The 14,913-nt window shown below is 44.4% G+C and overlaps 1 protein-coding gene across 1 annotated transcript in view; it reads right to left on the bottom strand.

Moving 5' to 3' along the window:
* Positions 1-198: 198 nt before the first annotated feature.
* Positions 199-14,913, bottom strand: part of stam (signal transducing adaptor molecule (SH3 domain and ITAM motif) 1) — a 67,867-nt gene continuing 53,152 nt past the window's right edge. Inside the window, exons 12-14 of the mRNA XM_045694580.2 lie at positions 13,385-13,532; positions 6,073-6,182; positions 199-5,865 (exon numbers count right to left, since the gene is read on the bottom strand). Coding sequence (XP_045550536.1) covers positions 5,694-5,865; positions 6,073-6,182; positions 13,385-13,532 — 430 coding nt within the window. The 3' untranslated portion in view covers positions 199-5,693. The remainder of the gene's footprint in view (positions 5,866-6,072; positions 6,183-13,384; positions 13,533-14,913) is intronic.

Below are 14,913 nucleotides of genomic sequence, written 5' to 3'. Positions count from 1 at the left end.
TTCTTATGGGGTCGCAAAAAGAAGCACTCCCATATTGTACTAAGGGGGAAAATATTGTTGAACATTACCAGTGTCAACTAGATTATGTATCCCAACCTAGAACATTATCAATGTCAAATGCATTACCTATCAACCTAGAACACGATCAGTGTAAAAAGAAAAGCCAGTCATACAGAAATTATATAGTAAACCACAATATTCTGGACATTTGGCTTTTAGTTTTATTGTGAATACCAATGAATAAGCATGGTTAAAAGAGTAAATATTAACAGCTGGGTACATTTAACAGAACCTTTACAACTATCATGTTTGAAAGGTAAACCCATAGAGATCCTATTAAATGACAGTTAAACCAGGCATGAAGTTTCAAGGTTGATGCTACACTATACTGTCAGTTGATCCAATGGCCTTTATATCCTCTTAAGGTCTGTTACATGCTCCGAGTATCAGGGATGTATAGACCAGAGCTAGGGGGCAGTAGAGGATGTAGTGACAGCATGGACCAGAGTTAGGGGCAGTAGAGAACGTAGTGACAGTATAGACCAGAGCTAGGGGGTAGTAGAGAACATAGTGACAGTATAGACCAAAGCTAGGGGTAGTAGTGACTGTATAGACCAGAGCTAGGGAGCAGTAGATAATGTAGTGACATTATGGACCAGAGCTAGGAGGAAGTAGAAGACAACACAGTAGACGACATTCCCCAGACTTGAAGTGACAGGATTCTTTAGTTGTATAAACACAACCTTCATCCACAGACCTATTGCTCGGTTCTACTTCAGATAAATACAGTCAGAGGCCAGTCTATAAGGGGTAGTTAAGGTTAGATAAATACAGTCAGGGGCCAGTCTATAAGGGGTAGTTAAGGTTAGATAAATACAGTCAGAGGCCAGTCTATAAGGGGTAGTTAAGGTTAGATAAATACAGTCACAGGCCAGTCTATAAGGGGTAGGTAAGGTTAGATAAATACATTGAGATGAACAGCAGCTCCTGGATCTAAAGGGTTAAAATGAGAGAACACTTCTTATGAGCTATTTAAATATAGACCTAAAATCAGGAAGGACATCACATTCATTTTCTATCATGACAAATTCTGTAAAGTACTGTGCATGTAAAATAGCATAACAATAATCAAATATAAATTAAAACGCACTATAAAAAAAACGATCAATTTAACACTGGCAAGAGAAGCTTAAAGACAACAGCAGAATTAGTCAGATCCCTGGAGGCGGATCTCAAATGGAAACCTATTCCCTACATAGTTCAGTACTTTGTACCGAGCTTCATTGGGCTGCCTCATAAGGCTCTGGTCTAGAGTAGTGTACTTCATGTCCCCAGGGACTACGCCAGTGCTCACATGTCCAGGAGAGCAGGGGCAATTGCTGCTTGTTGTTTTGTTTGGGAAACACACACACACCCCATCAGACCTGGACAGACAAACACTCAGGAAAGTATACATGCTATATAATATTACTAGTACAGTACATATACTATATCATTCACTAGTACATTATATATACACACTATCATATTACTAGTCCATACCACCAGTACAGTATATATACTATATCATATTACTAGTACAGTACATACCACCAGTACAGTATGTATACTATATCATATTACTAGTACAGTACATATCACCAGTACAGTACACACACTACATATACAAAAATATGCGGACACCCCTTCAAACTAGTGGATTCAGCTATTTCAGCCACACCCATTGCTGACAGGTGTATAAAAATTGAGCACACAGCCATGCAATCTCCATAGGTGAACACTGGCAGTAGAACGACCTTACTGAAGAGCTCAGTGACTTTCAACGTAGCACCGTCATAGGACGCCACATTTCCAACAAGTCAGTTCGTCAAATTTCTGCCCTGCTAGAGCTGCCCCGGTCAACTGTAAGTGGTGTTATTGTGAAGTGGAAACGTCTAGGAGCAACAACGGTTGCCCGAATGCATAGTGTCAACTGTAAAGTTGGTTGGAGGAGGAATAATGGTTCGGCTAGGCTCCTTAGTTCCAGTGAAGGGAAATCTTAACGTGGCATCATACAATGACATTCTAGACGATTCTGTGCTTCCAACTTTGTGGCAACAGTTTAGGGAAGGTCCTTTCCTGTTTCAGCATGACAATGCCCCCGTGGATAAAGCAAGGTCCATGCAGAAAAGGTTTGTCGAGATCGGTGTGGAAGAACTTGACTGGCCTGCACAGAGCCCTGACCTCAAACCCATCAAACACTTTTGGGATGAATTGGAACCCCGACTGTGAGCCAGGCCTAATCGCCCAACATCAGTGCCCGACCTCATTAATGCTTGTGGCTGGATTGAAGCAAGTCCCTGGAGCAATGTTCCAACATCTAGTGGAAAGCCTTCCCAGAAGAGTGGAGGCTGTTATAGCAGCAAAGGGGGGACCAACTCCATATTAATGCCCAGGATCTTGGAATGAGATGTTCGAGAAACAGGTGTCCACATACCTTTGGGCATGCATGCATGCATGCATGCATGCATGCATGCATGTATGTATGTATGTATGTATATATACTGTACTAGTCACATGATATAGTACAGCACATATGTACTATATCATATGACTAGTACAGTATGTGTCACAAGTACAGAATATATGTACTATATCATATGACTAGTACAGTATACATCACCAGTACTGTATATATGTACTATATCATGACTAGTATAGTATATTGTACCAGTACTGTATATATGTACTATATCATATGACTAGTATAGTATATAGTACCAGTAGAGTATAAATGTACTATACTATTTCATATGGCAAGTACAGTATATCTCACCAGTACAATATACAGAGCATTCGGAAAGTATTTAGACCCCTTCACTTTTTCCACATTTTGTTATGTTACAACCTTTTTATAAAACAGATTCAAATTTTTTTTTTTCTCATCAATCTACACACAATACCCCCTAATAACAAAGCAAAAACGGTGTATTCAGACCCTTTACTCAGTACTTTGATGAAGGACTTTTGGCAGCGATTACAGCCTCAAGTGTTCTTGGGTATGACTCTACAAGCTTGGCATACATGTATTTGGGGAGTTTCTACCAGTCTTCTCTGCAGATCCTCTCAATCTTGGATGGGGAGCGTCACTGCACAGCCATTTTCAGGTCTCTCCAGAGATGTTCGATTGGGTTTAAGTCCGGGCTCTGGCTGGCCACTCAAAGACATTCAGAGACTTGCCTTGAAGCCACTCCTGCGTTGTCTTGGCTGTGTGCTTAGGGTCGTTGTCCTGTTGGAAGGTGAACCTTCACCCCAGTCTGAGGTCCGAGCACTCTGGAACAGGTTTTCATCAAGGATCTCTCTGTACTTTGCTCCATTCATCTTTTCCTCGATCCTGACTAGTCTCCCAGTCCCTGCTGCTGAAAATCATCCCCACAGCATAATGCTGCCACCACCATGCTTCACCGTAGGCATGGTGCCAGGTTCCCTCCAGATGTGACGCTTGGCATTCAGGCAAAGAGTTCAATCTTGGTTTCATCGGACCAGAAAATCTTGTTTATCATGGTCTGAGAGCCCTTTTGGCAAATTCCAAGCGGGCTGTCATTTTACTGAGTGGCTTCCATCAGGCAACTCTACTATAAAAGCCTGATTGTTGAGTGATGCAGAGATTGTAGTTTTTCTGGAAGGTTATCCCATCTCCACAGAGGAATTCTGGAGCTCTGTCATCGGGTGGCCATCGGGTTCCTGGTCACCTCTCAGACCAAGGCCCTTCTCCCCCGACTGCTCAGTTTGGCCGGGCGGCCAGCTCTAGGAAGAGTCTTGGTGGTTCCAAACTTCTTCCATTTAAAAATGATGGAGGCCACTGTGTTCTTGGGAAGGTTCAATGCTGCCGAAATGTTTGGTACCCTTCCCAGATCTGTGCCTCAACACAATCCTGTCTCAGAGCTTCACGGACAATTCCTTCCACCTCATGGCTTGGTTTCTGCTCTGACATGCACTGTCGACTGTGGGACCTTAATATAGACAAGTGTGTGCCTTTCCAAATCATGTCCAATCAATTGAATTTACCACAGGTGGACTCCAATCAAGTTGTAGAAACATCAAGGATGATCAATGGAAACAGGATGCACCTGAGCTCAATTTCGAGTCTCATAGCAAAGAGTCTGAATACTTATGTAAATAAAGTATCTATTTTATTTTTTATACATTTGCAAAAATCTCTAAAAACCTGTTTTTGCTTCGTCCTTATGGGGTATTGTGTGTAGATTGATGAGGAAAAAAAGTAATTTAATCCATTTTAGAATGAGGCTGTAACGTAACAAAATGTGGAAAATGTCAAGGGGTCTGAATACTTTCCGAATGCACTGTAGTACATCACCAGTAGAGTGTGGGTGAGTATATATCACCAGTACAGTACATTTATACAATGTCTGCATGTTTCACTATTTTCTCATCCTGAAAGTGGCTTCAGTCTTTAGTATTTCTAAAACGATAAGAAAGAATGAAGTAGCATAACATTTTCAGTTTCCTTTAAAAAAGAAAAGTTAAACAAGTTGCTGCTTCTCTCTTCATGATGTGGAACATCACTCAGTCTGTTCATATGCTGGACACTCCACACGGGCTTCATGGTTCTGCTCTTGTAGGGTGAAAATATATATATATATATATATATATATATATATAAAAATAAAAGAAAGAAAGAAAAAGAAAGAAAGAAAGAAAGAAAGAAAGAGAGAAAGAAAGAAAGAAAGAAAGAAAGAAAGAAAGAAAGAAAGAAAGAAAGAAAGAAAGAAAGAGAGAGAGAAATTAAATGGCAGAGAGAGAGATGAAATGACAGAGAGAGACGAAATGACAGAGAGAGCAGTAGTGTGGTTGTGTAGTGTGGGTGTGTAGCATGTGTAGTTTGTAGTGTTTGTGTGGCGTGTGTAGTGTGGGTGTGTGGCGTGTGTAGTGTGGGTGTGTGGCGTGTGGCATGTGTAGTGTGGGTGTGTGGCATGTGTAGTTTGTAGTGTGGGTGTGTGGCGTGTGTAGTTTGCAATGTGGGTGTGTGTAGTTTGTAGTGTGGGTGTGTGGCGTAGTGTGAAGCGTGGTATAGCGTGGTGTAGTGTGCGCATGGCGTGTAGAGTGGCGTAGCGTGTAGTGTAGCGTGGCGTAGTGTGAGCGTGGCGTGTAGCGTAGCGTGTGGCGTGGTGTAGTGTGGCGTAGTGTGGCGTAGCGTGGCGTAGTGTGGCGTAGTGTGGCGTGGCGTAGTGTGGCGTAGCGTGTAGCGTGGCTTAGCGTAGTGTGTAGCATGGCGTAACAAAGCATGTAGCGTGGCGTAGCGTGGCGTAGTGTGTAGCGTGGCGTAACAAAGCATGTAGCGTGGCGTAGCGTGGCGTAGTGTGGCGTAGTGTGTGGCGTGGCGTAGTGTGGTGTAGCGTGTAGCGTTGCTTAGCTTGTAGCGTGGCATAGTGTGTAGCGTGGCGTAACAAAGCATGTAGCGTGGCGTAGCGTAGCGTAGTGTAACAAAGCACGTAGTGTGGCGTGGCGTAGTGTGGCGTAGCGTGTAGCGTGGCTTAGCGTAGTGTGTAGCATGGCGTAACAAAGCATGTAGCGTGGCGTAGCGTGGCGTAGTGTGTAGCGTGGCGTAACAAAGCATGTAGCGTGGCGTAGCGTGTAGCATGGCGTAGCGTAGTGTGTAGCGTGGCGTAGTGTGGCGTGTAGCGTGGCGTTTTCTATAGAAGAGCCTTCTCGGGGTAGGGGTGCTGCTGTGTGTCAGGCGGGGGTGGAAGGCTCTGGCCAGGGATGGAGCTGTAGCTGGATGGCTGATTGGCTGGAGGCTGGTAGGACATGCCCTCTGCAGCTGGACTGTAGACTGGAGGCTGGCCCATGTACATATGGACATCACTAGAACACACACACAGCAGGTAAAAGGATCTACAAAGTCTACACAAACGGAGCTGACGGATGTCTGTTAGCGTCGCTCTCTATGTAGTTCTACGTACATTTGTGCGGTTGAATTTTTGGAACACAATGCAAACGGACTTCCATCAGCTCCATTTGTGAAGATCGCTTTAGCGTTAGGTGTGTGTGAATGGTTGTTAGGACAGTCACCTGGGTGCTGGCTGGCCAGTCTGTAGCTGCTCCAGAGAAACATGGTATCCCTGCTGTACCCCTCCTGGACCGCTCATCCCATAGGACCCTGCAGACTGACCCGGGTACACCTTGGGGAACGAACACAGAATACTACACATCTATATCTATATATACATCTATATCTATATATACAGTTGAAGTCGGAAGTTTACATACACCTTCGCCAAATACATTTAAGCTCCGTTTCTCACAATTCCTGACATTTAATCCTAGTAACAATTCCCTGTCTTAGGTCAGTTAGGATCACCACTTTATTTTAAGAATGTGAAATGTCAGAATAATAGTAGAGGGAATGATTTATTTCAGATTGCATTTCTTGCATCACATTCCCAGTGGGTCAGAAGTTTACATGCTACCAAATACTAATTGAGTGTATTGCCTTTAAATTGTTCAACTTGAGTCAAACGTTTTGGGTAGCCTTCCACAAGCTTCCCACAATTAGTTGGGTGAATTTTGGCCCATTCCTCCTGACAGAGCTGGTGTAACTGAGTCAGGTTTGTAGACCTCCTTGCTCACACACGCTTTTTCAGTTCTGCCCACACCTTTTCTATAGGACTGAGGTCAGGGCTTTGTGATGGCCACTCCAATACCTTGACTTTGTTGTCCTTAAGCCATTTTTCCACAACTTTGGAAGTATGCTTGGGGTCATTGTCCATTTGGAACACCCAATGCGACCAAGCTTTAACTTCCTGACTAATGTCTTGAGATGTTGCTTCACTATATCCACAATTTTCCTACCTCATGATGCCATCTATTTTGTGAAGTGCACCAGTTCCTCCTGCAGCAAAGCACCCCCACAACATGATGCTGCAAAGCAGCCCTCTCCTGTACTTCCTGTTCACCCATGACTGCATGGCCATGCACGCCTCCAACTCAATCATCAAGTTTGCAGACGACACTACAGTGGTAGGCTTGATTACCTACAATGACGAGACGGCCTACAGGGAGGTGGTGAGGGCCCTCAGATTGTGGTGTCAAGAAAATAACCTCACACTCAATGTCAACAAAACAAAGGAGATGATCGTGGACTTCAAAAAACAGCGGAGGGAGCAGCCCCCTATCCACATCGACGGGACAGTAGTGGAGAAGTGGAAAGTTAAGTTCCTCGGCGTACACATCACGGACAAACTGAAATGGTCCACCCATACAGACAGCGTGATGAAGAAGGCGCAGCAGCGCCTCTTCAACCTCAGGAGAATGAAGAAATTTGGCTTGTCACAGATGCACAATCGAGAGCATCCTGTCGGGCTGCATCACCACCTGGTACGGCAACTGCTCCGCCCACAACCGTAAGGCTCTCCAGAGGGTAGTGAGGTCTGCACAACGCATCACCGGGGGCAAACTACCTGCCCTCCAGGACACCTACACCACCTGATGTCACAGGAAGACCAAAAAGATCATCAAGGACAACAACCACCCGAGCCACTGCCTGTTCACCCCGCTACTATCCAGAAGGCGAGGTCAGTACAGGTGCATCAAAGCGGGGACCGGGAGACTGAAAAACAGCTTCCATCTCAAGGCCATCAAACTATTAAACAGCCATCACTAACATTGAGTGGCTGCTGCCAACATACTGACTCATCTCTAGCCACTTTAATAATGAAAAATGTATGTAATAAATGTATCACTAGCCACTTTATATAATGTTTACATACTCTACCTTACTCATCTCATAAGTATTGTGGCAAACCTCTTCAAAGTTAGGAGCGTTTGTCACAAATTAAGTGGGAAACTGTCACCAAAGTCAGCCCAGAATGAAAGTTCTTTCGAACATGACAGTACCTGTGTGTTTGTTTCGCTGTCCTGGTCCACCCAGGCTGCAGGTAAGGTCAAGGATAGCAGGGTTCGGTACACAAATCTGGTTCTCGGTAGGTCCAGGTCTAAACGCCAACAGGTAAGTCCAAAACAGTCCAGCTCGTACACGGTAAATGCAGCCAATGTAGATTGTCTCTTTCTCTATGGTTCATAGATCCTTCCCACCCTCTCTCTCTCTTCCTGGTTTTTCTTGACCTTTTATCCGTGGGTCGGCTCCACCTTCTGAGGGTTCCCCTTGCTTCTGGGAATTGTAGTTTTGGCAGTCGGCCATTTTGTGATCTGTAGTTCTGATCGGGTGGCCATTTTAGTGATCGGGCAGAGCCCGTTTATTAGTTCTGCCCTCACATATCTGCCATTTATCACTCGACCCCCTTCTTTGCCACAATATATACTGTACTCTATACCATCTACTGTATCTTGCCTATGCCGTTCGGCCATCTCTCATTCATATATTTTTATGTACATATTCTTATCCATTCCTTTAAACGTGTGTGTGTAAGGTAGTTGTTGTGAAATTGTTAGGTTAGATTACATGTTAGATTTTACTGCATGGTCGGAATTAGAAGCACAAGCATTTCACTACACTCGCATTAACATCTGCTAACCATGTGTGTATGTGACAAATACAATTAGATTTGATTCTGCGCTTCACGGTTTGGATGGTGTTCTTCGGCTTGCGATCCTCCCGGTTTTTCCTCCAAACATAACGATGGTCATTATGGCCCAACAATTCTATTATTGTTTCATCACACCAGAGAACATTTCTCCAAAAAGTACGATATTTGTCCCCATGTGCAGTTGCAAACCGTAGTCTGGATTTTCTATGGCGGTTTTGGAGCAGTTGCTTCTTCCTTGCTGAGCGGCCTTTCAGGTTATGTCGATATAGGACTCGTTTTACTGTGGATATAGATACTTTTGTACCCGTTTCCTGCAGCATCTTCACAAGGTCCTCTGCTGTTACTCTGGGATTGATTTGCACTTTTCGCACCAAAGTACGTTCATCTCTAGGAGACAGAGTCCTCTCAACCTCTCTTTCGTATCGTCTGAAATTCCCAAAGATTGGAAAGCTGCCGCGGTCATCCCCTTTGACACTCTAGACCCAAACTGCTACAGACCTATATCTATCCTACCCTGTCTTTCTAAGGTCTTCGAAAGCTAAGTTAACAAACAGATTACCGACCATTTCGAATCCCACCGTACCTTCTCCGCAATGCAATCTGGTTTCAGAGCTGGTCATGGGTGCACCTCAGCCACACTCAAGGTACTAAACGACATCATAACCTCTATCGATAAGAGACATTAGTGTGCAGCCGTATTCATCGACCTGGCCAAGGCTTTCGGCTCTGTCAATCACCACATTCTTATTGGCAGACTCGATAGCCTTGGTTTCTCAAATGATTGCCTCGCCTGGTTTACCAACTACTTCTCTGATAGAGTTCAGTGTATCAAATCGGAGGGCCTGTTGTCCGGACCTCTGGCAGTCTATGGGGGTGCCACAGGGTTCAATTCTCGGGCCGACTCTCGTCTGTATACATCAATGATGTTGCTCTTGCTGCTGGTGATTATCTGATCCACCTCTATGCAGACGACACCATTCTGTATACTTCTGGCCCCTCTTTGGACACTGTGTTAACTAACCTCCAGACGAGCTTCAATGCCATACAACTCTCCTTCCGTGGCCTCCAACTGCTCTTAAACGCAAGTAAAACTAAATGCATGCTATTCAATCGATTACTGCCCACACCTGCTCGCCCGTCCAGCATCACTACTCTGGACGGCTCTGACTTAGAATACGTGGACAATTACACATACCTGGGTGTCTGGTTAGACTGTAAACTCTCCTTCCAGACTCACATTAAGCATCTCCAATCCAAAATTAAATCTAGAATCGGCTTCCTATATCGCAACAAAGCATCCTTCACTCATGCTGCCAAACATACCCTCGTAAAACTGACCATCCTACCGATCCTCGACTTCGGTGATGTCATCTATAAAATAGCCTCCAACACTCTACTCAACAAACTGGATGCAGTCTATCACAGTGCCATCCGTTTTGTCACCAAAGCCCCATATACTACCCACCATTGCGACCTGTACGCTCTCGTTGGTTGGCCCTCGCTTCATACTCGTCGCCAAACCCACTGGCTACAGGTTATCTACAAGTCTCTGCTAGGTAAAGCCCCGCCTTATCTCAGCTCACTGGTCACCATAGCAGCACGCGCTCAGGCAGGTATATCTCACCGGTCACCCCCAAAGCCAATTGCTCGTTTGGTCAGCTTTCCTTTCAGTTCTCTGCTGCCAATGACTGGAACGAACTGCAAAAATCTCTGAAGCTGGAGACTCTTACCTCCCTCACTAGTTTTAAGCACCAGCTGTCAGAGCAGCTCACAGATCATTGCACCTGTACAAAGCCCATCTGTAAACAGCCCATCAATCTACCTACCTCATCCCCATACTGTATTTATTTATTTATTATTGTAATTGCTTCGCCACCATGGCCTATTTATTGCCTTAACTTACATTTGCACTCACTGTATATAGACTTTTGGTTTTCTTTTGTTCTACTGTATTATTGACGGTATGTTTTGTTTATTCCATGTGTAACTCTGTTGTTGTATGTGTCGAATTGCTATGCTTTATCTTGGCCAGGTCGCAGTTGCAAATGAGAACCTGTTCTCAACTAGCCTACCTGGTTAAATAAAGGTGAAATAAAATAAAAATAAACAGAATGTGTCTCCTTCCTGAGTAGTATGATGGCTGCGTGGTCCCATGGTGTTTATACTTGCGTACTAGTGTTTGTACAGATGAACGTGGTACCTTCAGGCGTTTGGAAATTGCTCCCAAGGATGAACCAGACTTGTGGAGGTCTACAATTTTTTTCTGAGGTCTTGGCTGATTTCTTTTGATTTCCCCATGATGTCAAGCAAAGAGGCACTGAGTTTGAAGGTAGGCCTTGAACTACATCCACAGGTACACCGCCAATTGACTCAAATTATGTCAGCCTATCAGAAGCTTCAAAGCCATATCATTTTCTGGAATTGTCCAAGCTGTTTAAAGGCACAGTCAACTTAGTGTATGTAAACTTCTGACCCACTGAAATTGTGATACAGTGAGTTATAAGTGAAATAATCTGTCTGTAAACAATTGCTGGAAAAATTACTTGTGTCATGCACAAAGTAGATGTCCTAACCGACTTGCCAAAACTATAGTTTGTTAACAAGACATTTGTGGAGTGATTGAAAAACGAGTTAATGACTTCAACCTAAGTGTATGTAAGGAGCAAACTCCAACACTCAGACATAATTTACAAACAAAGCATTTGTATTTAGTGAGTCTGCCAGATCAGAGGCAGTAGGGATGACCAGGGATGTTCTCTTGATAAGTGTGTGAGAATAGGACCATTTTCCTGTCAAAATGTAACAAGTACTTTTGGGTGTCAGGGAAAATGTATTGGAGTAGAAAGTATATTATTTTCTTTAGGAATGTAGTGAAGTAAAAGTAGCCAAAAATATAAATAGTAAAGTAAGGTACAGATACCCCAATAAACTACTTAGGTAGTACTTTAAAGTATTTTTATATAAGTACTTTAAACCACTGTACAGGTGTGCCAAGCTTGTAGCATCATACCCAAGATGGCGCTTCAACAAAGTACTGAGTAAAGGGTCTGAATACTTATGTAAATGTGATATTTCAGTTTTTGTATTTTTATAAAATTGCTAAAATGTCTAAAACTTATTTTGCTTTGTCATTATGGGGTATTGTGTGTAGATTGATGAGGGGGGAAAAATGTAATCCATTTTAGAATAAGGCCGTGACGTAGCAAAATGTGGAAAAAGTCAAGGGGTCTGAATAGTCTCCCAGTCCCTGCCGCTGAAAAGCATCCCCACAGCATGCTACCACCACCATGCTCCACCGTAGGGATGGTGCCAGGTTTCCTCCAGATGCTTGGCATTCAGGCCAAAGAGTTCAATCTTGGTTTCATCAGACCAGATAACCTTGTTTCTCATGGTTTGAGAGTCCTTTAGGTGCCTTTAGGCAAACTCCAAGTGGGCTGTCATGTGCCTTTTACTGAGGAGTGGCTTCCGAGGCCTGATTGGTGGAGTGCTGCAGAGATGGTTGTCCCATCTCCACAGAGGAACTCTGGAGCTCTGTCAGAGTGACCATCGGGGTCTTGGTCACCTACCAGACCAAGGCCCTTCTCCCCTGATTGGTCAGTTTGGCCGGGCGGCCAGCTCTAGGAAGTCTTGGTGGTTCCAAACTTCTTCCATTTAAGAACGATGGAGGCCACAATGTTCTTTGGGACCTTCAATGCTGCCGAAATGTTTTGGTACCCGTCCCAGATCTGTGCCTCGACACAATCCTGTCTCAGAGCTTCACGGACAATTCCTTAAACCTTGGTTTCTGTTCTGACATGCATTGTCAACTGTGGGACCTTATATAGACAGCTGTGTGCCTTTCCAAATCATGTCCAATCAATTGAATTTGTACTCCAATCAAGTTGTAGAAACATCTCAAGGATGGCCAATGAAAACAGGAGGCACCTGAGCTCAATTTCGAGTCTCATAGCAAAGGGTCTGAAGACCTATGTAAATAAGCTGTTTTTAATAACTGTGCAAAAATGTCTAAACCTGTTTTCATTTTGTCATTATGGGGTATTGTGTGTAGATTGATGAGGATTTTTATTTAATTTTAGAATAAGGATGTAACGTAACAAAATGTGGAACAAGTCAAGGGTTCTGAATACCAAACGTATAGACCAGAAGTTACCTCGTTAAAAAGTTGAAGATGGTGGTCTTGTCAAATAGCTGTATTTCATCCTTACTACTATCACAAACTGGTGGTGGTGGTCTGCTAAGTCAGTAATTACTTCCCTGTAGCTAACCAGTCACCACCAGCCTTCTAGTGCCTGGTTAAGAAACAAGCTGATTTACCAAATTAAAAACAATAGCAGCATTGAGTTTAATAGTAAAGTAACAGTCTTGCTACGTTTCTCTCTCCCTTGAGGAGGCTAAAGAAAAGTAGGCCGTCTCAACCCTCCCACGTTACCACTGCCTTTCGTATACAGGTTCTGTAGCCAACTTTCCCTCTTTTCCTTAGACAAAACTGTCTTCGTTCAACAATGTTTAAAATACATTTATAAAATGTGTTTTTAATTGAACCTTTATTTTAACTAGGCAAATTCTTATTTACAATAACGGCCTACCCTGGCCAAACCCGGAAGATGCTGGGCCAATTGTGCACCGCCCTATGGGACTCCCAATCACAGCCGGATTTGATACTGCCTGGATTCAAACCAGGGACTGAGTGACTCCTTTTGCACTGAGATGCCGTGCCTTAGACCACTGCACCACTCGGGAAGCAGCAATACATTTTTATCTTTCTACCGTGCATTGGTGGGCCGCATTTTGAGAAAGAATGAGAGAGGGCGAGAAAGAGAGAGATGAGAGTGACCTACCTGTTGTGCTGTGTTGGCAGATTGATGCATGTAGTACTGCTGGGTCTGTAGCTTTGTGTACATGGCATAGTCCTCATTCATAAGCTTAGCATAAAGAGACAGGGCCTCCATCAACTTCACATTCAGCTCTGACAGCTCTGAATGCTTCCTGAAACACAGGAGCCAGTCAGTCAGTCAGCCAGCCAGTCAGCCAGCCAGTCAGTCAGCCAGTTAACCAACCAGTCAACCAACCAACCAACCAGTCAGTCAACCAACCAGTCAGTCAACCAACCAGTCAGTCAGTCAGTCAGTCAGTCAACCAACCAGTCAGTCAACCAGTCAGTCAGTCAACCAACCAACCAGTCAGTCAACCAACCAGTCAGTCAGTCAACCAGTCAGTCAGTCAGTCAGTCAGTCAGTCAGTCAACCAGTCAGTCAACCAGTCAGTCAGTCAAACAGTCAGTCAGTCAACCAGTCAGTCAGTCAGTCAACCAGTCAGTCAGTCAACCAACCAGTCAGTCAGTCAACCAACCAGTCAGTCAGTCAACTAACCAGTCAGTCAGTCAACTAACCAGTCAGTCAACTAACCAATCAGTCAGTCAGTCAACCAATCAGTCAGTCAGTCAACCAGTCAGTCAGTCAGTCAACCAACCAGTCAGTCAGTCAACCAACCAGTCAGTCAGTCAACCAACCAGTCAGTCAGTCAGTCAACCAGTCAGTCAGTCAGTCAGTCAACCAACCAACCAACCAGTCAGTCAACCAACCAGTCAGTCAGTCAGTCAACCAACCAGTCAGTCAACCAACCAGTCAGTCAACCAACCAGTCAGTCAGTCAACCAACCAGTCAGCCAAAAAGTCAGTCAAACCAGTCAGTCAACCAACCAGTCAGTCAACCAGTCAGTCAGTCAGTCAACCAGTCAGTCAGTCAACCAACCAGTCAGTCAACCAGTCAGTCAGTCAGTCAGTCAACCAGTCAGTCAGTCAACCAACCAGTCAACCAACCAGTCAACCAACCAGTCAGTCAACCAAAAAGTCAGTCAAACCAGTCAACCAGTCAGTCTGACTGACTGGTTGACTGACTGACTGGTTGACTGGTTGACTGACTTTTTGGTTGACTGACTGGTTGGTTGACTGGTTGGTTGACTGGTTGGTTGACTGACTGACTGGTTGACTGACTGACTGGTTGACTGACTGACTGGTTGTCAGTCAGTCAACCAGTCAGTCAGTCAGTCAGTCAACTAACCAGTCAGTCAGTCAACCAGTCAGTCAGTCAACCAGTCAGTCAGTCAACCAGTCAACCAACCAGTCAACCAACCAGTCAACCAACCAGTCAGTCAGTCAACCAACCAGTCAGTCAACCAGTCAGTCAGTCAACCAGTCAGTCAGTCAGTCAACCAGTCAGTCAGTCAATCAACCAGTCAGTCAACCAACCAGTCAGTCAGTCAACCAACCAGTCAGTCAGTCAACCAACCAGTCAGTCAACCAGTCAGTCAACCAGTCAGTCAGTCAGTCAGTCAACCAACCAGTCAGTCAACCAGTCAGTCAGTCAAT

The sequence above is a fragment of the Salmo salar genome, chromosome 14 (genome assembly GCF_965601325.2).
Source record: "Salmo salar chromosome 14, fSalSal1, whole genome shotgun sequence".
NCBI lineage: Eukaryota > Metazoa > Chordata > Actinopteri > Salmoniformes > Salmonidae > Salmo > Salmo salar.
Note: the sequence above shows the minus strand (reverse complement) of the source record. Positions and strands in the feature narration are given on the sequence as shown.